This window comes from Lepisosteus platostomus, chromosome 14 (assembly GCF_059453375.1).
Source record: "Lepisosteus platostomus isolate fLepPlt1 chromosome 14, fLepPlt1.hap1, whole genome shotgun sequence".
NCBI classification, from domain to species: domain Eukaryota; kingdom Metazoa; phylum Chordata; class Actinopteri; order Semionotiformes; family Lepisosteidae; genus Lepisosteus; species Lepisosteus platostomus.
Window position 1 is genome coordinate 24,212,472 of NC_142624.1, and position 24,648 is coordinate 24,237,119.

Genomic DNA, 24,648 nt, shown 5'->3' on the forward strand with positions numbered 1-24,648 from the left:
AAACCCTGTCATCAATATTATTTTTTAAATTTGATAACTTATAATGCATTGCAAATGACCTATTTTAATTCATTATACATCCCATTGAAGACTTTATCATACAGTACCTGAACAAATATGTTTATATACCACTTTCAGATGAAGCAGGCAAATATTGTATGAACAATTCTAGAATGTAATCCATAATCATGGAAAACATATTACATATCAGGTTTCTAACGAAGGAGAATCAAATTTGATCTTTCCGTGTGTTATCATTACACAAAATAAAGAGAAAACAGTGATACCAATTAGAATATTAGAAAAATGCATGGTAATGAAGTGCAAAATAATACAGCATAATTTGTGATACCACCGTCATTCAATTAATGTCTTAACCTATTTATCATTAGATTTTCAGATACTAGCATTTCTATTAAAAGAATGTCTAATTCAATCATTTTTTTCCATCTTCTATTTTTGCCACATAAACATAAAAATCAATCTAGGCTTTTCTCAGCAGAAATGTAAATTAAACACTTGAATGGTTAATCATTGACACCCACTTCTCTTGATATTATCTCAATTACATTCTCATTATCATCTAAATAACATTTTCTTGTAGGGTAAATGTGTTAAGCTTTTATAAGAATAGATAATTAATCATATATTATTTTACAACAAGATAGTACTCTGTTATCATAGAGCTTTAATTATTTTCATTATTAAAAATACCATGAAATACATAATCATTTTATTAAAAAATGCAATATTTATGTAACTTTTGGCAGTGTTTGTTATTTTAATGATTAGGTAATTACCTAATAAGGTCATTAAAAAACACTAAACCTTACCCATTCTAATTCTAGTCCCCAGAATACTCAGATATATCTAGTTAAGCTCTAAAACACAAATATATATTTAATTTATTTCCTATTATATAAAAAATACATATCAATTGCCATTTTATGTACAAGTGTACAAGTTTGAAATACTTCCTAGAAGTTTGTAGGGGTTGTCCTTTCTAAGCAGTGTATGCACTTAGTCCTGTCTCTAGAAGTGCAGTATTCACTAAGGAAATCACTGATTCACTGAGGAAATGACAGCTCTAGTCAGAGATCAGTTCTGTTACTTACACCAAGAAAAGACCAGTGCAGATTTTGAACACTGAGTTAAGACCAAGTATATTCGGCTGGTGTTTCACTGGAACTAAACAGAATGTGCATGTAAAGAACGAAAAACAAAACATGTGGTGGGCACCAGAAGATGCTGGACAACTAGAAGAGAAGCTTGAACAGAAACAGGATTAGAGCTACTGGAAGCAGGTACCCGTGCCAGCTAGTCTGAAATTGGAACTCTGTGGTAGGTAGTGGAAGATGCTGCACAACCTGAAGAGAGCTGTAGCCCAAAAGATTAGGCTGACACGGAACACAAAAAACAACTGCCACTTGCTGAATTTAGCTAGATGATAAGAATATATTTTGAGCCTCATCCCCAAAAAGAGAAAGAATGTCAGCTACATTTGCAGCTGGAAGCCTTAGGGGGGAAGAGTCGAAGGCAGACACTGACCAGTTGGACGCCAACCAAAAAAGCAAGGGAATGCTGTAGCTGTAGCTGCCTAGGCCCATGCTAAGGACAATGTGGTGATCAACATGCTGTATAAACCTGGATCACATGCAGACTGATGCTATGTGTTCGCACCCGCAGGGTGGAGCGGAGACCAGAAGCTCCTTCAGTGGACAAAGAAAATGACTGGGGAGAGGGGAGAGACAAAAACAACATATAAAGACTGGGGCCGTAGGTGTGATGGGTTGGACATTCGATCAGAAATGGAAAGAGCTGGGGGGAGGGAAGGAGAACGGAGTGGGAAAAAATAGGTAAAAAGCGGAAACAGGGACAAAACTGCCATGGAGACATAACTGCCATGGATATGAGCAAGCCTCCAGACAGTTTCTGGGAGCCTTGCTGATATCAGTAGACCTGAAAGAGAAAAACACAGGTGACATGGTGGGCATGGAGCCTATTGTTTTTAGTGGAGCATTGAGGCTGCAGAGACTCTGATTCTGGATGAATGCAATGAAGGTAAGGTCACAGCAATACCAAATGAAACACATCTATATGCAACGAAGCAAGACATAGAGTGCTAGAGAGGAAGCACATGGTATTGTGTTCAGCCAAGCAGCTTTGTGCAGGGAAACGAAAGTTCAGCATTAAAATTTGACCCAAACTTCCGTTCCATAACATCATATATAATTAATACACATACCGTACATACAAAATAAATATACATTAATTATGTAGAGTTAAAATTATTAACAGAAGTATATAAACTTGATGGATTCCATATTTCAATGGACCCGTGTGATAAACTGCTGGAATTTTTAATTGTTTTGTTTTTCTAGTCCTGATTATTATCTTTATCGTTTTTACAAATAAAGCTTAATATCTGCAAACCATTTTATTAGTATGAGAATTTTCTATTACCATTATTATTATTCTCTTCATACAGTGTACAGTGCCAAAATGTAAAATGTTTTAAAGATATTCCTAGAAAGGGTTCTACATAATTGTACATTACATTGCAAATACAACATAAAAGCATTGGGAATATCAGATCAAAGCCAATGCAATAACACTATCTATTCTATCCAAATCCTGTTGATACAATAGAATTTAGCTCCAGCAATTATTGGCATAAGTAAGTCTGACTGGCTTGATATACAGTGAGCAAAAAACTGCAATGGATTATAAATTTGGGTAAATCCCATATTTATCAATGGGGGGGGGTTATAGATTTGCATGTTAATATTCATGAAGGAGAAGAGAAATGACATAAACAATTCATGAGAGATTACATAAACCAGTCAATAAAATGTCAGAGTCAAAATATGCCACTGCATATCAATATTTATTGAAAAATGCTACAGTTAAGAATCACACTTTTAGAATACCAGACTATACTATCAGGATTTTTGTTATTAATCATTCACAATATTATAAATGCCACAATCAAACACAGAAATGTAAAAATAAATACAAAATTATCAGAAAGAAAGGAATAGTTTTAACAAAAGGCTTTTAACTCAGCACCATATCCTAAGTGAGAACAATACAAGACACAAAGAATATAGCAAATACATAAATGAATAATAGGATCCAAAGGCACAGTCAAGGAATTGTGCTATCCTAATGTAAGTAATATATAGTAGAAATTGGTTTGAAATCTGGCTAAAAGATGTGAAAAGCTAACACAAGTCCATTGTACCACTCCAGCTCTTACAAATGCTATATACGGCACTTTCAACCTTTCTACTGCCTTCAATGTTACTGAATATTTTAACTTAATTAAACGTGTACTAAATCAAACATTGACACTCTAGTCCATTAACATTAATGTACTTTAATACTGGTGAAGGATAGATTTTTTTTTCTTCAGACACATTACTTCACTTTGCTACAAGTTGATCTGAATGAAAAAATAGACCCACAGAAATAAATCTTCTTACAAAATAGGTACAGGAATGGACTTGCATCAGACGTATAATATTCCAATTACGATATGCTAATCTTGCATATCAGTTTTATGGCCATAAAAAGGGAATTAAATTTCAAAGTTAATTCTTCATATCCATTTTAAAGGGTTTACAATCAGTGTCATGTGTAAAAAGTAAAATATTTATTCCAAAACCAAAGTAAAGCTTTCAGTCTCAATTTGTCTCAATCCCATCTCAAGTCCCAATTACTCACAATATTGCCATCACAATAAATAGCAATGGCAATATAACTGTTTAATTAACTAGTAGGTTAGAACAATGATGAAGAAGAGATGTGTCATGTTACATTGAGACAAGATCCTGTTTAAGTCTCTTCTTTCATGAATATTATTTACATATGATGATAAATATTAGCATCAAAACAGTAATACAACAAAAGCAGATCACATTATGAAACCTGTCTTCATAAAGATTACTGTTTTTATACTGTACATACTGTATACATTCTACAATCTGGTTAATAAAAGGTGCTTCGACACTTAACTGAAATTGGGTGATACTTATCCTCTGAGTTACCAAAATAAGCACCTACTTCAAGGAAAAAGAAAATCTGTCCTAAAATAATTTACAAGGTCTATGTATTTGCACAATGCACAAAGCACTTTTTTTTGACAAACCTTAGGAAAGGGTAATTTAAGACTAGCTACACTAGTCTTAAAGACTATTCCACAAATTACTTTTTCCATTATCGAACACCAAAACTGTTGGATGCCTGTAACGATTGCTACTGTTAGAGGTTCACCTAAAATTGAAAAGATCTTCATACTGCTGTACTTGATTATTCAGCCACACTTTTCATAGGAGTATCTTCAAAAAGCTAAAACACTCTGATTAACACAGTGTGTCACAACAATTTGTACTGTATTTTCAGTATATGCATTGTTTCATGTGAGGCAGGCTTTAGGTTCATTGGATTTTACCACCAATCATTAGAATGATGGAGACATACCGCACTAGAACAATCCCTCTTTCTGTTTTAATTTCAGTAACCCTTAGGAACTATGTCATAGTCACTTCAAAAGATAAGTAAGCTATGGCTCTGAGATACCCTATTATTCTGACTTCCTTATACCTACAGTAAACCAGAAGAGTTTCCGTGGAAACATATCCAGACTGTGCAATAAATGAAAAGGAAATTGTAAACGTGTCACTTTGAAACCAGAAAATATGTCAAATTTAATCAGCAGAACTTAATGAAAATAAGTAACTAAATAATTATCAAAGTCAATTTTATACAGTCTTCTCTTGTAAATATATTTTATTAAAAGAGCTAATAGTTCAGACTCTGTTGCAAACCGATTGCAAATTACAGTAATTGCAAACTTTGAAAATACAAAATACAAAAAACTATATGACTGCTACTGTATGTTATCTAGAGTTGAACAATTAACAATAAACAACATTTTGCCAATATATTAACAAAAATAGACTTACAACTAACCATATTTTCAGAGGAATAATGTCATTCTGCAGAACAGGAAACAATTAACCTGCCAGTATATTTGTGTTACTGTTTGAAGACACCGGACCATGTTTAAGGAACCCATGCAAACATGGGGAGAACATACAAACTCCACACAGACTGTACCCCAGGTCCACAATTGAATCCAGTGCCCTAGTGCTGCAAGGCAGCAATGCAAAACACTGTGCCACCACGCACGCACACACGCACATAAAATCTAATGTAGACAAATATCATAAATGGGTATTCAAGCTGATATCACAACCTGGTTGTTTTTTAAAAGAGCTTAGAATATAAAAAACCCTCACACCATCAAAATGAAACACTACTTATTTTTCACTGCATAGAGAAACATCAATATTTGCATGGAATAACTCAGATGGTATCATTAATTTTACATTTTAGATAAACGTTCTCTGTACCTCAGAACTGCCATGTCTATACAATACTGAAATGTATTTATTGTATTTTATTATGCAATGCGCAGTTCTTCTGTCACATTATGGTCAATCAGGTCTTGACCGTTTTCAACAAAAACAGCCCAGATGTTTTTTTTTGGTCTCCATCAAGTTAATTAGAATGGTTGTAATGTAATTCTTTGAACAACACACAGAACTGACTTCCTACCCTGCAGGAACCAAATAGAAAGGCTTCTTTTGCTTACCCCACACTGAGATGTAGCTAGGACCCCTGCATTCTGCAAATGCTAACCTCAAACAGTTATGCTAAATAATGCTTTTCATTATCTATTATTAATAGTCATTGATCCTTTTCATTATACTAATGGCAGTTTAGTACATTTTAAGGATATTGATCACAATTTCCATACCCTTTCAGCTCCCACTCAGTAAATTAGAATAGGTTTGCATAACTGGTCCCTTCATGCTAATGTATAAAGAGCTGTTTTTAAATCATTAGCACCTGTACTTTAAAGTCATTTGCAAACTTTCTACAGGATTGTCAACTATTACACTGAGAATTTACTCTCTAGAGGTTTATATAACTTTTGGTTAGTATGAAAACCACACCGAATTTTCATACTGCACAGTGTGCAACATGAAATCAAGCTGCAATCTATTGATAGTAGTGGATTTTTTATTAAATGAAACATCAATTTATATGTTTTTTAAATCTGAGATTTCTACCCAAGGAGCCATATATAAACAATGGTATCACTGCCTTTACTCTGGGCCGAATTTTGGTGTTCGTAGACCCTAGGCACTTTCACTCCGAAAAAGAGGGGTAAACGCCAATTGAATTATGTCGATTGACATGATGCACTTTAAACTATTCTAATGGTAAACCACATGATTGATGGAGCGAGTCGAGCGACCATCACTTTGATACTTCCTGTTTCTAGAACAGCCACTAGATAGCGTATGATTATTGATTTGGAGCACCTAGAGTCGATTGCAAGCATGTTGTTTCAGCTCGTTTTTCGTTAGTCACTCGTCTTTCCCTCCTTCGTAGGCCCTAAAAATTTCATAGGCCCTAGGCACTGTGGGAAATCCGGCACTGCCTTTACTCATACTAGCATTGAGGAAACTGTAACGTGATGAAAAATATCGAATGTGGTGTTTAGATAAAAAAACATCTAATGTGGTCTAAGGTTTTAAAATATTACATTTTATCTTTTTATAAAGACAAAAGATTTTATGTCCACTCAAGTCTAGTATGCAAATTTGTCCACCCCTCTGTCAAGATTTATTCCTTTGATTTATCTGTTTAATATCTTACAAAAGTAAACCTGATTTCAATGTCAAATAGGTCACTGTGTTGCATACATTTTTAATTATGCTACCAGTAGTCAGGGACATTCATTCCCTGAGTATCTGAAGTTGTACCCCTTCAATAAATTCATATCACAGCATTAGGTCAGATTCAGTAACAACTGATGACTAATGCATGTTTTCCACAATTACATACTGCTGAGTTTGAATGAAATCCTTAGAGGAAACATCTGGGTGAGACTGGTTGCCGCATGTGTTCTTTATTCTGTGCTACTTCACACATTAATGGCCACTTATGAAAAGTCTCTGCTTTATGGAGAAAATAAATTAATGTCATTTTCACATATCACATTCTTAAGACACCCAAAACATTTAGAATTCATAAAACACAACATGGACAAAGTTTAACTTATATTATTCCTGGTGTTGTCTTGGTGGTCATGAAATCTACCTACAGTACTTTTAATAGTTTTGTATGTCACAAGTGCTGGTAATGTAGTGCTATTTAACTGTTGCCAAACTGATCATCTGTTCGGTCGAGCATCTCTCTTAGGTTTAAAATCCAAGAACTGAATGTGCAAACTTCTGAATTGGGTGATACTGATTTATAAGCTAGTAATCCGAAAAGTGCAAGTCCCCAAATACAGTGTCTTGCAAAAGAGTTCAGACCCTTGCACAGTTTTCCCATTTTGTTGCTTTGAAGTGTGAAATCATGAAACTTTGAATTTGCAATTAATACTTGTTATATACACTACCTACTCCACACATATAAAGCAAGTACATCATTAATGTTAAAGAAAACTAGAGAAGTCATGATTGCTTAAGTGTTTAAATTAATTTAGGTGCACACAGTTACCCTTTGCCTTGTCCAAGTAGCCCCTGTCTGTGTGCAATAATATTGGTTTACATAATTCCAGACTAAATACTGTACTGTAAACACCGCTGTAAGATCCCTCAGTTAGTTAGTGGATCTCAAGCAAACATTCAATCATGAAGATCAAGGATCTTTCAAAACAATTCGGGATAAAGCTCTTAAAAAGCAAAAATCAAGAGAAGGGTTTAAAAAAATCCAAATACTCTTGATATTTCATTGAGCATGGTGAACTTCAGCACCCAGACACAGCCTTGATCAGACTGTCACTCCAAACTGAGCAGCTAGGCAAGGAGGAAACTGGTTAGTGATGCCAACATGAGACCAATATGGACTTTTAAAGAGTTATAGAGTTCAGAAGTTAAAATGAGAGAAAATGTCTATGGGTCAGAAATATACCATTCTCTCCACAAAGGGGGCTTGTATAGAAGTGAAAAAAACATCTAAAATCTTGCATAACCATGTAACAAAAGGTTTCGTGGTCAGACAAGACAAAATGTGCACTTTCTGGTCTAAATGAAAAACATTAAATCTAACAGAATCCCAACACAGTGTCTAACTCGGTCAAAACTTTCCCTACTGTCAAGCATGGCTGTGGTGGCATTATATTTAAGTTCTGCTTCTTATCAGCTAGGACTGAGAAGCCAAGATTGATGGCAACATAGATGGAGAAAATACTGGCAAATCACAGAGGAAAATGGGCAAAACTACACCAAACTGATGTGTAAAGTTGATAAAGACTTACCCAAAAAAAACTTTGGCTGTAATTGCTGCCAAATATTGAGTTTATAGGCCTCAGTATTATGCAATAATATATTTATTGTTTTTCTCTTTAGTTTTTGCTAATATTTAAAGTAACTTATCTTGCCCATAGATGTTTGCAGTTTGAACATTCTCTAACCACTGCTTCAAGCCGCTATCCCATAAGCACAAAGTATATTTCAACTGTAGAATCAATGTATTTTCTCAAACCTCACGTCAATGAGTTTGATGAAGATATTTACATTTGAATATATGAAAATTATAAGAATACATTATCTATTATTGTTACATTATCTGTAAAAAAACTGTTATAGCAGTGCTGAATTGAGTGTCCACAATCTGGCCTTTCATCCCTGTAGTATACGTAGTCTTATACACAGCACCCCTTAGACTAGTCTACATTAGCAATAACAAAACACTGAAACAGCAGTCTCAGACTTAGTTTCTGGAGGGCCTAGTTTTATCTGGGTTTTTCCACCAGAGCTTTCAGTTACAAAGTTGGTCTAATTATGTAATTAACTGCATAATTATACTAGGCTCTGTGGTATAATGAACTGTAAAAGAAAAATCGTATATATGTCTAAGAAAATAATTAGATTAATTGTTTAATTGACTACTCAGTTTGGTCTCAGATCCCTGTACTGAAAGAAACTGGTAAACAACAGAGATAGGTCACAATCATTATCTTGTAAAGAGAAACAGGTTAATAGTATTTAAATGAAGAAAATGGTCAATAATGACCATCTTCCCCCTGTCTTCTTCCTTAGTGGTACTAGAATCTATGGTTAAAGCTGCAAGAACAAAAAAATGACATCAGCCAACACAAAATATGTAACCAACAAATACTACAGTTTCATGTGAAGAATCCTCATTTTTACTGAACTTGCAAACTGTATGATTAACATTCTAAGTAGATAAGGGACTGTGTCATTAATATAGGCCATAATTGAAGGAGACAGCCTTCTACATTGTGTCGAACCATCCAGTGACTCATATGATCTGATTCTCATTTAACCTTACTTTAAATTACTGTCTCTAATTGGAGCCATTTTTACTGCAGTAATGAAACAGATATGCATGTGGCTGTGGTGAGTAATGTTTTCAAAATTAGATTGCAAGGGAAATGCTCAGAGAGCTTCCAATGATTGAAGACTGTCATGCATTTCAAACAGTCAATGAAATAGCTATCGAATGACACAGCAACCAAACAATACAAAGCAAGAATAGTTACAATAAGAGTTATAATAGGGTGAAAGAACTATTAAGGAACAGGGTTTGATAGTAATGTAAAAGCCAACAGCTCTATTTCTGCTTTTATACCATAATCAAATCACGGAGTGGCCTTCCAATTTGTAAAGGGACAAAGGCAAAATGTTTTTTTTTAATTTTATTTTAAGCTATAAACCACTATCATCACTCTTTGTGACTCTGAAAAAATATTTAGAGTATTAAAATAAATGTTAAAATATTTATATTTTTGTTTTGAGAGGCTAAATGATGAAGTAGTGCAAGACTAACAGTACATGCCTTCCAAGCAGAGTATACAAGTGTGTTTTTTGAAGAATAATAGTACACAGAGAACAATGAAATTGTCACCAAAACCAAGACCTGATCCCTTGCCAAAGAAACTACCACTGATACGTTTACCACTAATATCAAACTACAAAACAAACTTAAGCATGTATGTTGATGCATCATTTACATTTTCTAGACAATGAAAAAGAATGTAAGATATACAATCAATTAATTTAAATTAAGGAATGTCATTGAAATTGCACAATGCACTAGTAAGATCTCATTTAAAATACTGTGATCAACTGTAATCACCAGTTTAGGTACATTTCTAGGCTCACAGGAATGTACTACACAGAAAGTCTAAAGGCCTGAAATGTACTTTATAGCTGAGACTTGATAGCAGTTAAATAACTGAAATATTTAAGTTAAGCAAAAAAAAAACAAGCTGTAATAGCTTACACCTCAATACAATCAATAATTGACCACAGCTGGAATATATATGTGCTGTATATAACTCCAGCTTTTGCTGTTGATTTTACTGTCCCATTAGTGGTCGTTTCTAACACCCTATTCCTCTGTTTCTCTAAACATACCTTTAGAAACAAAACAGATTGGCAAACCAGAAATATTTCAAGTGCTAGGAGAAAAATCTTTTTATTGGCGTGTGTGTGGCTTCAATAGGCATTGAGCACAATGAAGAGAAGCCAACCCGAATTATATGTGTATTCTTATCAGGTTATCATATTCATATAAATCCATAATTACCATTCACAGTGTCCGTGATTTCTATCACAGTAGACACTTACTGCACTAAATCCTCAAGTGCATGTATTGTACAGAGTAGGATGTTGCTATGGTTACCTATCAAGTTTCATGGTGAAAAAGGGAGGTTGAGCATAACGCATTCTATGATTTTTATTGATTACAATATCATTACAAAATGAAACAAGGTGCTGTCATTTTTATATATTTGAGCACACAAAAACAGCAGTATCTAAAGATTTTAAAGTCAAAACAGCAATTGTCTTAAATATATTAGTTGAGCCATTTGCAATGCATCAAAAGAAAGCAAGAAACAATAATTTTAATAAAGAGGGAAGACACGAAGAACATAAAAAAATCAAGTGATAGTAAATAGTCAGTAATGAACACTAATTCAACAGGCAAAGCAATAAAATGTGTAAAGTGAGTAGCAGGCATTAAATAGAATGTTTTAAGTCTTTAATGTTATTAACAGATCATTTGCTTGATATAAATGATTCACTATAGATATGAAGGCTTTCAGAAGACAAGGACATAGAACTCTAACACAACATGCAGTATCTGTAAAGGCAGTATTGCTTCTTAATTCCATGCATATCGCAGTGACCACAGAGCTTCATCAGCAACCCTTACCTGACATTTGAATCATTGAAACTGGCACTCTCCTTGAGACTCTGCAAAGGTATACGATTTCCCATCTTACAGCTCTTACTTCTTTGGGCATTTTTCTTCCTTTGTTTCACTGTGTGCTGCGTGGTAGATACCGAATGGACTGGCTCATCTGTATAGAGGAGAGATGGCAATGTTATTAGTATTATTATAATGATAATGTAACAGAAACTTTTGCACAGATAGTTCTAATATTGTATTATGCAAGTTCATTAGTGTGTAAAAGGAAAGAGGCAGGTAATAAAAGTATTCTATGCATGTGTAGCTTATTAAATAATGATAAAAACACATTTATTTAGTTGTTTCCAGTTAATTTTTGTACTCTTTTTTGGTAACTTCTTAGCAGTGCTAAGACATAATCTGGGATCATTATTTCAGTGTTCACTGAATGTCAAACAGATCATTTCACAAAGATTTTTTATGCTATAAAAATATTGCCAAAATACCTTTTAGATGTTCCCTTTCAAACATAAAAATTCACCCTTACAACATTCCCCTTATGAAGAAGAAGAAAATTCAGTTAATTGATTTTCACTCCTCAAAGGAACAAAAAATGTTTTATTTTTCTGGATGACAGGAAGTAAATGTCGAATTATGCAAAACTGATTCACTGAAATCTAAAAAAATGTCTTGATTCAAAGCTTTATTGTACTCAAGGTAAAATCCACACAAATATACTCTGTTAAAAACGTAATAAAACTAAGAAATATCAATTACACTAACAAAAGTGTCAAACTTTATATTTAATAACTCTATAAATGTGAGGCTTCAAATGTTAAAAATATACCCCAAAATGATCTTTTTCTGGAAGCAATCATTAAGAGTTCATCAGTTAAGATCTCTGTGAAATATTATGTGCTGACATGCTATTAGGGTAAAATGTATTATTGTCAGCAAGTTCCATAGTGAAATCTTTAATTATTTCCTGCCACTGGGTGTTTAAATTTTTAAAATCATTTATCTTTTTCTAAAACTGTTGAAAGTTAGTAAAACTAATCTGTAAGTACACTTGGAAAGGAATCTACATAATAAGTCCAGATAAAGATGTGCTGAACTGAAAAGTACTTTGATATCTCATGTATTACTGCCAGATAACTTATGAGGTAATGAACAGAAAGTAAAACCAATGCACACACAAGTCGGCAAAATTAGAATGGAGAATGAGGCATTGCTTAGCAACTTTTATTTAATTTTCCACTTTTAAATAATACAAATGAATACATTTATTTCAATCACAAACTATTCCAAATAGTGAAAATATAATAAGTTACAGAGTAGGTTTGAATGGGGATCAGCATCAGCATGCGAGCTGCAAGGGAACACGTACTGTAGGTAAACACACCAGCAGCCATATCACCCTGCAGCTCACAACTGGCAACCCACTGAAGCTACTGTAAGCAGGTGTGAGCCTGGTCAGTACCTGGATGGGAGACCTCCTGGGAAAGGTGGAAGAGGTGTTAGTGGGGCCAGCAGGGGGCGCTCACCCTGCAGCTCATGTGGATCCTAATGCCCCAGTGTAGTGACGGGGACACTATACTGTAAACAGGTGCCGTCCTTCGGATGAGACGTAAAACCGCGGTCCTGACTCTCTGTGGTCATTAAAAATCCCAGGGCGTTTCTCGAAAAGAGTAGGGGTGTACCCCGGTGTCCTGGCCAAATTTCCCATTGGCCTTTATCAATCATGGCCTCCTAACAATCCCCCTCTATAAATTGGCTTCATTACTCTGCTCTCCTCCCCACTGATTGCTGATGTGTGGTGAGCGTTCTGGCGCACTATGGCTGCCGTCGCATCATCCAGGTGGATGCTGCACATTGGTGGTGGTGGAGGGGAGTCCTCATTACCTGTAAAGCGCTTTGAGTGGACTTTCCAGAAAAGCGCTATATAAGTGTAAGCGATTATTATTATTAAATGTTAATTCCATGCTGAAAAGGAGAAAGAAGAAAAAGAAAACAGTGTTTTATCTGTGGAGCTCTGTTCAGAGAGGGAGCCAGAGAACACTGACAGATTGTACTTATTTCAGCTATGATCACACAAACTTTTTTGTAGTGCATGTGTACTTTCATTGGGATTCCAGGACACTTATGCTAGAAAGACATCAGATCGTTAAACAAGAACTTCACCTTCCAGATGCTGTCAATGATCAGTTAAATTCCTTTTAAAATTCCTACATTCATTAGCAGATGTCAGCTTTTCACGCTTCCCTTGGAATTCATATTCCAGATTTTCATTTTTATGGACACATTTTTCTGACCCCTTGCACCCATTCACACAAGCTGTTTCTTTTAACTTCCTTAATCTCTTTCTTTGATATTCCAGCTCCTTCTCTTTTTCTCAACATAAAGAATATGTAATTAAAAGTATGCATGTGGATGGATTTTTTTGCCTGTTCTTCTGAGATATATATAAAGATTTCAGGGGAAAATACCTGTGGTCAGTGACATATTGTATTCATATCCATCCTACCAGCCATTGTTTCTAACATAAGCAAAGTTACTAATGACAGGAGGCCATTTAGCCCAGCTAGCTTATTTTGTGGCTAGTAGCTAATGGCGCCAAGCATCTCATCCACCCTTTTGTTAAAAGAAACAAAGGTATCAGCATCGACAACATGGCTGTGTATTTTGTTCCGTATCCCTTAAACCTTTGTGTAAAAAAGTACCTCCTGTTGTCTGGTTTTAAATGCAGTTCCACATAGTTTTCAATTTTGTGTTTGTGTTTCACTGTTATTTCAGAAGACATCCGCTGGGATGGATCCTTTACTTGAATTACAGTAGGCCCATTTGAAATGCTATCTGTCCAAGACTACAAAGGTTCAGCTCAGAGTAGGATATTCCTTTTAGCCTGATAATATACCTACTTGCTATTCTCTGAACTGATTCCAAACAAGTTTTGTTTTGTAAGCTTTATGTGACCATAGCTGGACACAATATTCAGAAAATACAGTATCTTACTAGTAAAATTCGAACTAACTTAACTATCCTTACATTCTGTCTGCCTTATGTATTGCTTCTCCACATTTTCTAGAAAATTAAAACAATGTGTTAACACCTAAGTCTTTATCAAAGGAGGGTTCCTCACCATTTTACAATAAAGCATTTTACATTTACATTGCTCACAATCCTGTAGGCTTCTGCTTCCTAATTTGTCAGCCAACCAATTGTCTTCTTTTAATTGGTGAAGTGACAAATGGCAACAAGTCGTTCTTCACAGTCTTCTGGGGAATGTAGTTCAGACAAGAGTCAACTTATTTTCTGAACCTTCCATCCTTTCACAAACCTTAAAGTCAATTTGTTAAATACCAATGGACCCTGGAAATGTCTTTATCTTAAGTGCTCCTAGTACCTCAAACGCTTCTATCACTTACATGTTAATAGGATTTAATCTGAAACTTTTTGTTTCTCAGCCAGATACTGATTTATCCCTTGGTGTACAACTGAGTGAAATATTTATTTAGTACATCAGTCATTTCTTTTTTATCTAGAACTTGAAAATTAACTTAATATTGAATTACTGCAGAGATAATTTATTTAATTTTTAATTATGTTTTCTTTAGTTATAATACTGATTTAAAAATATATATATTTAGTATCCATTTTGATATATCTTTCTGTCTCTGCCTACTGTAGGTCCTACTGTTCTCTCTTTATACTTGTGTTTCCAGTTTATTACAGTATATCCCTTTTCTTTAACTGGATCCTGTTCTTTTTTTATCATTTTATAAAGTGGTTTCTTTCCCCTTTTGTTCTTCCTTATTGATCTGGACAAAGGTTTCTAGGCTTACTATTGAGATAAATCGATTCTGTGCTTCAAGCAGAACAGCATTAAACTGTTGCCATCTGTTCTCTACTGATACTATCATACCTAATAATATTTCTCTTAAATTCTATCCCATTCCTTCATATTCTGCTTTTCTGAAATTATAAGCCTTTATTTTGGACTGAAGTTGTACAAGTTCAAAATATGCTTCAAAGCATGCCATATTCTGATCACATAATATAGTTCTCCAATGGTTCCCTAACCTCTATTTTCCTCACTTTATCTTGATTGTTAGTATAGACAAGATCAATACCGGCATTCCCTCTAGCAAGAACTCTGACAAACTGAGTAAGGATCAGTCATTATCCATGTTCAGCATTTCATTCTTTTCACATGATACATTTGTTGTTTTTTTCCCCAATTCCAATCCCAACCTGAGTAAAACTGAAATCATACGTTACTTATGTTTCATATGTATACATGATTTTACCATAGAATGTGGAGTTATAATTAATATATGAATTTGGTATCTGAATCTAATACTCCTAACAGTATGACTTTTGAATTGACTGTAGATTGTCAGACCCTAGTTCAATTGAGGGTAATTACCTGTGTATGAATCCTCTTTTTCAGTATAGTCCTACACCCCACATCTTTCCTTTGTCTCTGGAGCAGTGTGCATTCACTAGTATTGTAATCTTCATGACTGCTGTTAGATGTGTCTCTGTGTTTCCTTGTTTCTTTCAAATGCAAGACTTTCAATGTATCTCACCACTCATTATTATCCTCATTATTATTTTTTTCTGCAGTTTATTAACACATTTATATTTTCAAACAGAGCAGAAAAGGTGGCAATGCATCCCATTGTTTCAGGATATAAATTTAATTCCAGTCTTGTTTCACATTTGCATTTTTAATGCCAACTGTACCCTCTACTAGCATAAAGGTCCAGAGGTTTCAGTAAATGTTTACTAAATGTCAAACTGTACCTTTAGCCTAATTGTAAAAATTAACAGCATCACAGTGCATTACATGTTCTGTTCCCTCTTAACTTTGAACTGACCCACAGGTAGTTAAAGCAGTATACACAGAATAGCTTTGCCAATGTCTTAAGAAACTGAGTCATGAGTGTGAAAACGTGTCCAGGGGACTACTGTGGAGAGATGCAGAGGCTATGGAGGTGGCAGGTGTGAAAGAGCTCTTTTCAATTAAAATTTCACTTTCCATTTTTTCACACAACTGTGTCAGTGCACATAATTACAACTCAGGTTGGTGCAGCAAAGCAATCTACTGAGGATCTGAGGGCAAATCCATTAATGGCATTGAACATTAAAATTTCATAAAATTATACATCAAAAGTTTTATCAGAATTATAAACATGACAAATGGGCAGACAGCACAAAATCCATTCTGATTTCACAGGTATCACAGTACTTGTGTGAAACAAGCCTCAAATTATTAAGAACCACAAAAAAATAGCTACATATAATAGCACCATATTACCATAACAAGCTTTGTACAATGTTTTTCATATAAAATTTCACATATGCCTCAGTGTTTCTGACATTTAAAAGCTTTCTCAATAGATTCTTCATAAACAAACTTTGGAAATGTATAGTCAAACGTTTATTTTCTTATAATTACCCATTCTTTTGAGATGGATACATATTGGCAGTAACCATAAGGACTTTATATGTATAATTAAATAAAGGTATCATTGACTTGAATATAGGCTAGACCTAATGAAGCATAATAGTCACAGAAAATGCCCATTGTTAAACAGCATTAAACAGTATACCTGCCAAAGCAAACATATCAACTAAATAGTACTTTATTAAACCTACATCTGTTTACTTTTTTCTATCTGTTTCTTCCTGTGTGCCAAATTAATTATATTATACTGTATTACCTCCAGGGCAGCACAAAGTGTAGCATTCCTGCCTTGCAGAGCTGGAGCCCTGGGTTGAATTTCTGAGGTTCCTATCTGCATCCAGTTTGTATGTTCTCCCCGTGTCCATGTGGGTTTCCTCTAGGTGTTCCAGTTTCCTCCCACAGTCCAAAGATACTGGTAGGTTAATTGGCTTCTGGGAAATTTGGCACTGGTATGAGTATGTGCATGTCTGAGTCTGTGTGTACCCTGCAATGGACTGGCATCCTATCTGGGATTTTTCCCACTTTGTGCCCACTGCTTACCTGGATTGACTCTGTCTTCCCCACAACCCTATATTGAATAAGTGGTTAGAAAATGGATGGATAGATTTTACCTCTAGTACCACAAACTAATATATGGTCTCAATCTTTTATGGTGTTTATGGTCATCCTACACAAAATAACCTTTCACTGTGATAAACGTCTTTAAATATGCCATGCAGTACACTGTATTTCAATACTGTATATATGTGTTATACAGTGCCTTCAGAAAGTATTCACCCCCCATTGATTATTTCTCATTCTGCTGTGTTGCAAAGTCAAATTAAAGCATATTAAAAGGGATTTTTTCCACTCCTGTAGAAGTAATTCTCAATAATGTTAAAATGAAATTAAGTATTTAGATGTCTTCAGAATTATATTAAAAATAAAAATCTGAAAATTATGTCATTGATAAGTATTCACCGCCTTTGTTTTAACAACCTAAATTGAGTGAGGTATTCAATTATTTTGAGAGGTATCACACTAAATACATTAACAAGGTACAGCTGGGTTAATTCATTCATTATTCATTATGAATCCACCTATGTTCAATTGCTTGATTGCACAATATCACTGACTCACTTTGTGAGGTCTCACAACTAAAACAGCAGATCAGATCAGTCCTGCTGTCATAAAGACCAAGGAGCTGCCCGTGGAACTTCAAGATGAAGCTGTTAGGAGGACAAAAGCTGAAGAAGGTTATAAAAAGATTGGCAAAGCTTTGAACCTTCCTAGGGGCACTGTGAAGTCCATTGTAACAAAATGGAAAAAACATGGCACAACCCAAACACTACTAAGATCATCGCCGTCCTACCAAACTGAGCGACTGGACAAGAAGGGTAATTGTCAGAGAAGTGACCAAGAGGCCAGCTACAACACTAACAGAGTTGCAGAGCTCTTTGGCTGAAATGGGAGAAACTGTCCAGACGTCAACAATCTCTTCAGCACTTCACAGATTTGGCCTCTTTGGGAGAGTGGCTAGAAGGAAGCCACTTCTGAGAAAGGCCAACATTAAGTCACGCCTGGAGTTTGCTAGAAGCCATGCGACAAAACCTGAAACATTTAGGAAGAAAATGTTGTGGTCTGAGGTAAAAGTTGAGCTCTTTGGCCTGAAAGCAAAGCGCTATGTTTGGCCAAATCCTTGAGGAGAACCTGTTTCAGTCAGAAAGAGAGATCTGCATTTCCAGCGACCCAAAGCACACAGCAAAAACTATCAAGGAATGACTTGAAAAAAGGAAGGTTAGTATTCTGGAATGGCCCAGCCAGAGCCCAGACTTGAATCCAATTGAAAACCTGTGGTATGACCTGAAAATTGCTGTCCACTGACGCTCTCCATCTAATTTTGCAGAGCTAGAGCAAAGTTGCATTGAAGAATAGGCAAACATTCCACAATCTAAATGTGCAAAGCTCATACAGACATACCCAAGAAGACTCACGGCTGTAATTGCTGCTAAAGGACTATGTACAAATAATTGAGTAGGGGGGGTGAAAACTTTTGTAAATGAGAAATGTAAGTCTTTCATTCTGGAGAAACAAATGTTCTTGAATAAAAAATATTTTTGATTCATAAATGTGTTGAATGTATTGTGTTATTGAAGGGAGAAAAAAATATTTCAATGTGTTAAAATTTTGAGGTATAACAGGAACAAAATGTGAAAATTTAAGGGTGTGAATACTTTCTGAAGGCACTGTATATATGATGTATTTATATATATGTTCCTGACTGTCTGCGGTCTGATAAATGTTACAATATACTTGGTACCAGCTGAAGAAAACCATGACAGTTGTTCTACAAAAATATAGATACAAAATGTATGTTCTTTCTTTTAAGTTTTAATTAAATTGCTTAAGTTAGAAAAAAAAATCTTTTAATTTGATAAGATCTAGCCAGACATCCTGCATAGCTATTTTTTTTAAAAAAGCAATTTTACATTTTGATGTTCTAACATGCTTTTTGTTTTCTGTTGTATTAATGAAACACCAGGCCACTTTTTTCCTCTTTATTGCTTTTTTACAAAAGATAGCAAACACTGCTTCTACTGCTTCTCTTGTAAAGTGTCAATGAATGAGATACAAAACGGTAAATAGATATTTCAAAAGGTGAATGAGAGTAAATGAGCATTATAATCCTACATTTTCAGTAGGATTACAGTGTTAGAAACTAACACAAAGAAACTAATAATCAGCTCAAGCTAATGGATCCATGTGGTTGTCTTACCCAATATTTTCAATTCCCTTGAGTCTCTCGAGTCCACCTACAATGATAAGTACAAACCTGATTTATGGCCAGCTGCCAGGAAAATACACTGAACAATTTGTTCGTAAAAAAAACTGAGTTTAACGGAACAGACATTCTATTTTTGAAATGGACAAGTGAGCAAATCAAAAACTGAGTTTATGGTGCACTGCTTTCCTTACATTATTTTCAGCACTGAGTTGATCTGCTAATCGAGCAACTGCTCTTCAGGGAAATAACTGTACCATACAAACACTTGCACAATGACACCCATTGCCTGGTTAATTTTATTGAATATTAACGGAGAGCTGTAGGTTGCTTCATTGGGTGGTGTTAAAAGGGAGACTGCACACATGACTTATATGCTAAACAAAATGGCAGAAGACAGGTGTGGTACACCATTATGGTTTTTCTCTATCGACTTGTCATCTTCTACTTATTCTTATACTGTAAATTAGATATGTGTAATATTCTTGAGTACTAAAATGACCAAACAATTCCAGCAGATTTTTTTTCAAATAACTGGATAGAAAATACTTTGTTCTGTTGAGGGATAAAATATATTTATTTGTAATCAAATAATTAAATTATTTTACAGATAAAGTACATTTGCCTTGCGATTCAGCCCATTTGCAGTAAATTGGATTTGATTATGGGTGAGCAAGGCTCGTGAAAACCAGCATGTTTCATTTCTCTTGTTGCTATGGTAAAAATCAGAAACACGTTGTTAAATCGTTTTAAAAGCAGGAACTAATATGGATCCTATAAGTGTAACCATTACCAAGGGGTTGAAATCAGGTTAATGGACTACCTATAGACAAGGTCTATGTCTGTTGATTTAGAAAGTGCCCTACAAAGAAGAACAGAGAGACACAGAAGAACAGAAACACAGACATACAGATGTACATAAAGAAACAGGCAAAGCATACGTAGTTACACATGCCTGGAAAAGAAGAAATCTATAATTCATTTTTTTCAGGTTTATAACAAGAAGAGAATGCTCTGCTTATGTGAGTTACAGTAAATGCTCACAAGCAATCTGTAATTCAAATGATGGTCAGAATGAATAAACAAGTGCCCACTGCACTTATTTATTTGAATCATATTTCACACATCAAATTTTTACTATAAAAAGCAGCAGTGTAGTTTCCTGTCACAAGGTGGAAGATTATTATGTATAGTATGGAGGTGCAATTTCTTTTCCTTCAAAGATTTCAGCCTACCAAGAAGAGTCAAATAAATCACCATTTTTTAAAATGATATTGCTTCATATGAGAATAAATTTATTTTTCAACGTGTGTTCAAAGCCCTAATGCATTCTCTAATATCACTATTATTTATCACTATTTTCACCTGAGGTCAAATTCAAAGAAACGTGCTCAAAGATATGGCTGAAACATGCTGTAACAAAAAGAAGCGAAAACATACACTTAACATCAAACAAGCCATTTGTATAGCAACAAATTCACAAAAGTATTACCAGCAAAATGACAGTTTTTCCACAGCTAATACACTTACCTTTAGTTGAAAATACATGACTTAGGTAAATTCATTATACTGATTAATATTTGTCAATCACTGGGCTGATCAACCGGGAGTCAACTACGAAAGCAACATCTGCATCCACTGTTGGAAGATATACAGTCTGTGTATCTGCAAAACATACTACAGTATGTACTAGGTTGAGTATTGGGATTTTGTCCCATCCTTCTTTTCGTACCTAAACAGGCATCTGTCTGTTCATTGGTCACTGAACCATGGATGTAAACTCATTCCACATGTGCTCAATGGGGTTCAAAACTAGCAGGTACTGTAGGGCATCCACTGCAAACTATCACATCTCTATCTCCCAAGAAAGTCACTGGTGCACAAGCAGCATGAGGATATGCAAGTGACCATCCCTTGACTAGTGGTTCTATTGATAAACGGAGCATTGTGGTTTTTATCTGTGCTTCTCTTTCTAACTTTTTACCATTCTTGACATTCAACAGGCTAAACCTCCTTATTACCCGTGCCTAGTGATTTTTTTTCCCCACTAGCAATGAGAAATAGTGTGATTGAGTGCTCATGTAGTGTTCAAAGTCATACGAGCATTTCACCATTAGTAATGATCCATTAATCAAAGTGACACCAAAAACATTTAATCAAAATCCAAATTCTGCAAAATGTATTTTCTGTAAACATACAGTGCATGCATAATAGAGTTACAAATGTGAAGCACTATCTGTCCAGGTATTGCACGCCTAAAGAGACTCTGCAAACGCTATTCCTAACATCCAAAAGGTACCTACCCAGTATATAGTGGTACCTACCCAGTTGATATAGTTAGATGATGTGGATGTTTTTTAAATAATGTTTAATCAAATAATCAATACATCCAATTAAAATGCACTGGGTGTGCCTGACCTTATGTCACGCCTCCCACGGCTTCAGCACACATTCCCACGTGTACGGAATCACACAGACAATTACATTGCACACACTCTCGTAAAAGAAAGCATTCACACGCGCACTGATTATCACAAACGCCCATGCCTGTCCTAATTATCCAACCCCGATTTTCCCTGGTAATGCACCTTTCCTATTTAAGTCCCTCTCACATTCACCTCATGCTCAATGAATGAGATACGTCTCTTAGAGCGCCCTCGTCTACTCGTGGTTTGCAATATCCCCCCCCCGACTTTTTGGATACTTGATCTACGATTGTTTACCGACCCTGATTCTCGACCTGACGATTTGGCTTGACAACCTTCGAAAAGCTCCGCATAGGATCCTACCTATTCTCCAGTAAGATGCCAAATATTTGGAGCTCTGACATTTCCTCCATAGTCCCTAGAGTGAATAAAGCCTTTTATTTTCCTGAGGAAACAAGGGTTGAACTAAAACAATGTGCTGCACAGGTTTATGCAAATATGAAGGAAGAACACATACAGTACAGTACACTGGTAAAGGTATAATATTTTTTCAAACAAATATTAATAAGCATTACTATGGTATTTCACCAATCAATTTGTAAACAACATTTTACTGCATACATTTAAGAACAGTGACATACTGTATTCAGTTATTTACTTCGGTAAAAAAAATGGTTTTGAGGCACTTCCGCAGAGCAAATTCCACTTTGTACTAATGTAGTACCTTACTTGTATATTCAGTAGCCTTCTATATCTGACACCATCCCAATCACTGGAGGTAAGCACCCCATTTTATCTTGAAAAACAAATTACATGAGCCATTTCACTGTGCTCTGCATTATAATTACATAGGCATGAACTGAAGGATATTTCTCTAAGTACCCTTAACTATGACATTAGCAGATCCTGTGAAGCACACAAAAAGTCCTACAGATGCTAATGCACTGAATCCTTTTTAGAAAGACATCATTAAGCTACATCATGAATACTAATTTAATTTCTTGCACATGAAAGAAAAATACGGCTGTTAAAATACCATTTTAAAGCACAGCTCACTGTTAGTTGGAACTTCACTAAGAAGCATATGCTTACTGTGCAGGCTAGGAAAACTGTCTTGATTAATACTGTATACAGTAGATTTAATATTTTTGTGTTCAAAACATAATACAGAAAACAAACCTGTAATGCAATAAACACAATAAAACGCTTAAAACAGACACTTTGAAAAATGTTTAACTTCATGGTACCAAGGACGATCTACAAAAATCACACCAAGTAGAGAAAATAACAGTTTTTAAAGCCAGACGGACACCTCGCATTAGACCAAGCCTAGAGGGATGCAGGCTCACAAGTGAACAGTTCTATCAATCAACTACAAAATATGCCCTATTTACCTTCTGTCACAGAGAAAAATAAAGGCCTTTGACATCAGTGCAAAAACAACCACATCTGACCTTTTTTCTTGTTCTTGTTCAATCATTACTTCTCCTGTTCGAAATGAAGTGAGGTTGCCAGTATAAGGTCAACCGAAAAAAAAAAGCCAAGCTTATCATACAGTAAACACAAACGATTTAAGACCTCCTGCTGACCTGAGCAGTAGTGCTTAGAAGCAGGGAATCTGATGTTCATTTAACCACCCAGAGACCATGCTCAAGTAATATTCCATATCTCTGACCACAGCCTCCTTCTTCCACCAAACTATCACAGGTTGTTTTTAATTGTAATCATCATAATAAAAAAGCAACATGGGGTACACTGTGGTCTCCTCATTCATAAATGTTCAGGGAATGAAGAATGGCCTATTACTGTTCTTTTCAAATAGATAGAATTAAAGTCAAAGTCACAAGGACAGTTTAGCAGACCCATGTCTGGAAGTAAAACAATAACATCATTCCAAAGTTAAATGCAGTGCCATAATGTTTACAAAAAAATAATGTGAATGAAAACAAACATAAAAAGGTAAGTGTACTATAACAACTATTTTTAGTGTTGTATTCTGTTAGCTGGAAAATAAACTGAGTGCTGGACATATCACATCTAAAAATCATGGCGGAAATTTCAAATAAACCCTCTTCACACTAAGTTACAGTATGTTCATGAATTACAATTTTAATATGTCAAATTATATTTTAATCTGCAAAAAAGTACTCAGCTGTACAGGTAATGTGATCCAACAGCAAAGCACAAGTTTGGTTAACTGTTAACTTCACTACAGTGAAATTAGTGACTACATGAATACAAGTCGTTTTATCATTTCTGTTTTGTCAACAGATACAAGAGCAAAGGAAAGGGAAAAGACACATTTTGAGTTCTTACATTGTAAGAAGATTAGGCTACTATATTTTCTTCAGTTTCAACAACAATTCTTCTGATCTAATACAAGTGAAGTTCTCAATACAACACTACATAAAACAGGAGCAGACCATGGCATCTCATCATACAATGCACACAAAAAGACCTGCTCAATCCTCAAGCCATTGTGGTACTTCTTGGAAATGTCTGTAGCTTATTTCCCCCCTTAAAGACCTTGCTGAAGAAATAATTAAGGTCTCTGTATGAGAATTACCTGTAGTCAGGGCATACTGAGAACAGTTGCTGTGGTCTACAGTAACCACCCCTGTAAAGGGACAGAGGGAAGTTATAGCACGTGGTAATCTTTGACAGCCCTCCAACACTTCTTCACATCTTAAGAGAATGTGCTAATGGATAGGCCTACTTAATTGATGTTTTAACGTCATAAAGTTCAC

At 35.1% G+C, this 24,648-nt stretch overlaps 1 protein-coding gene across 1 annotated transcript in view; it reads right to left on the bottom strand.

Moving 5' to 3' along the window:
- Nucleotides 1–24,648, bottom strand: part of pde1a (phosphodiesterase 1A, calmodulin-dependent) — a 114,402-nt gene that overhangs the window by 72,800 nt on the left and 16,954 nt on the right. Inside the window, exon 2 of the mRNA XM_088605170.1 lies at nt 11,269–11,416. Within this exon, the coding sequence (XP_088461296.1) occupies nt 11,269–11,416 (148 nt within the window). The remainder of the gene's footprint in view (nt 1–11,268; nt 11,417–24,648) is intronic.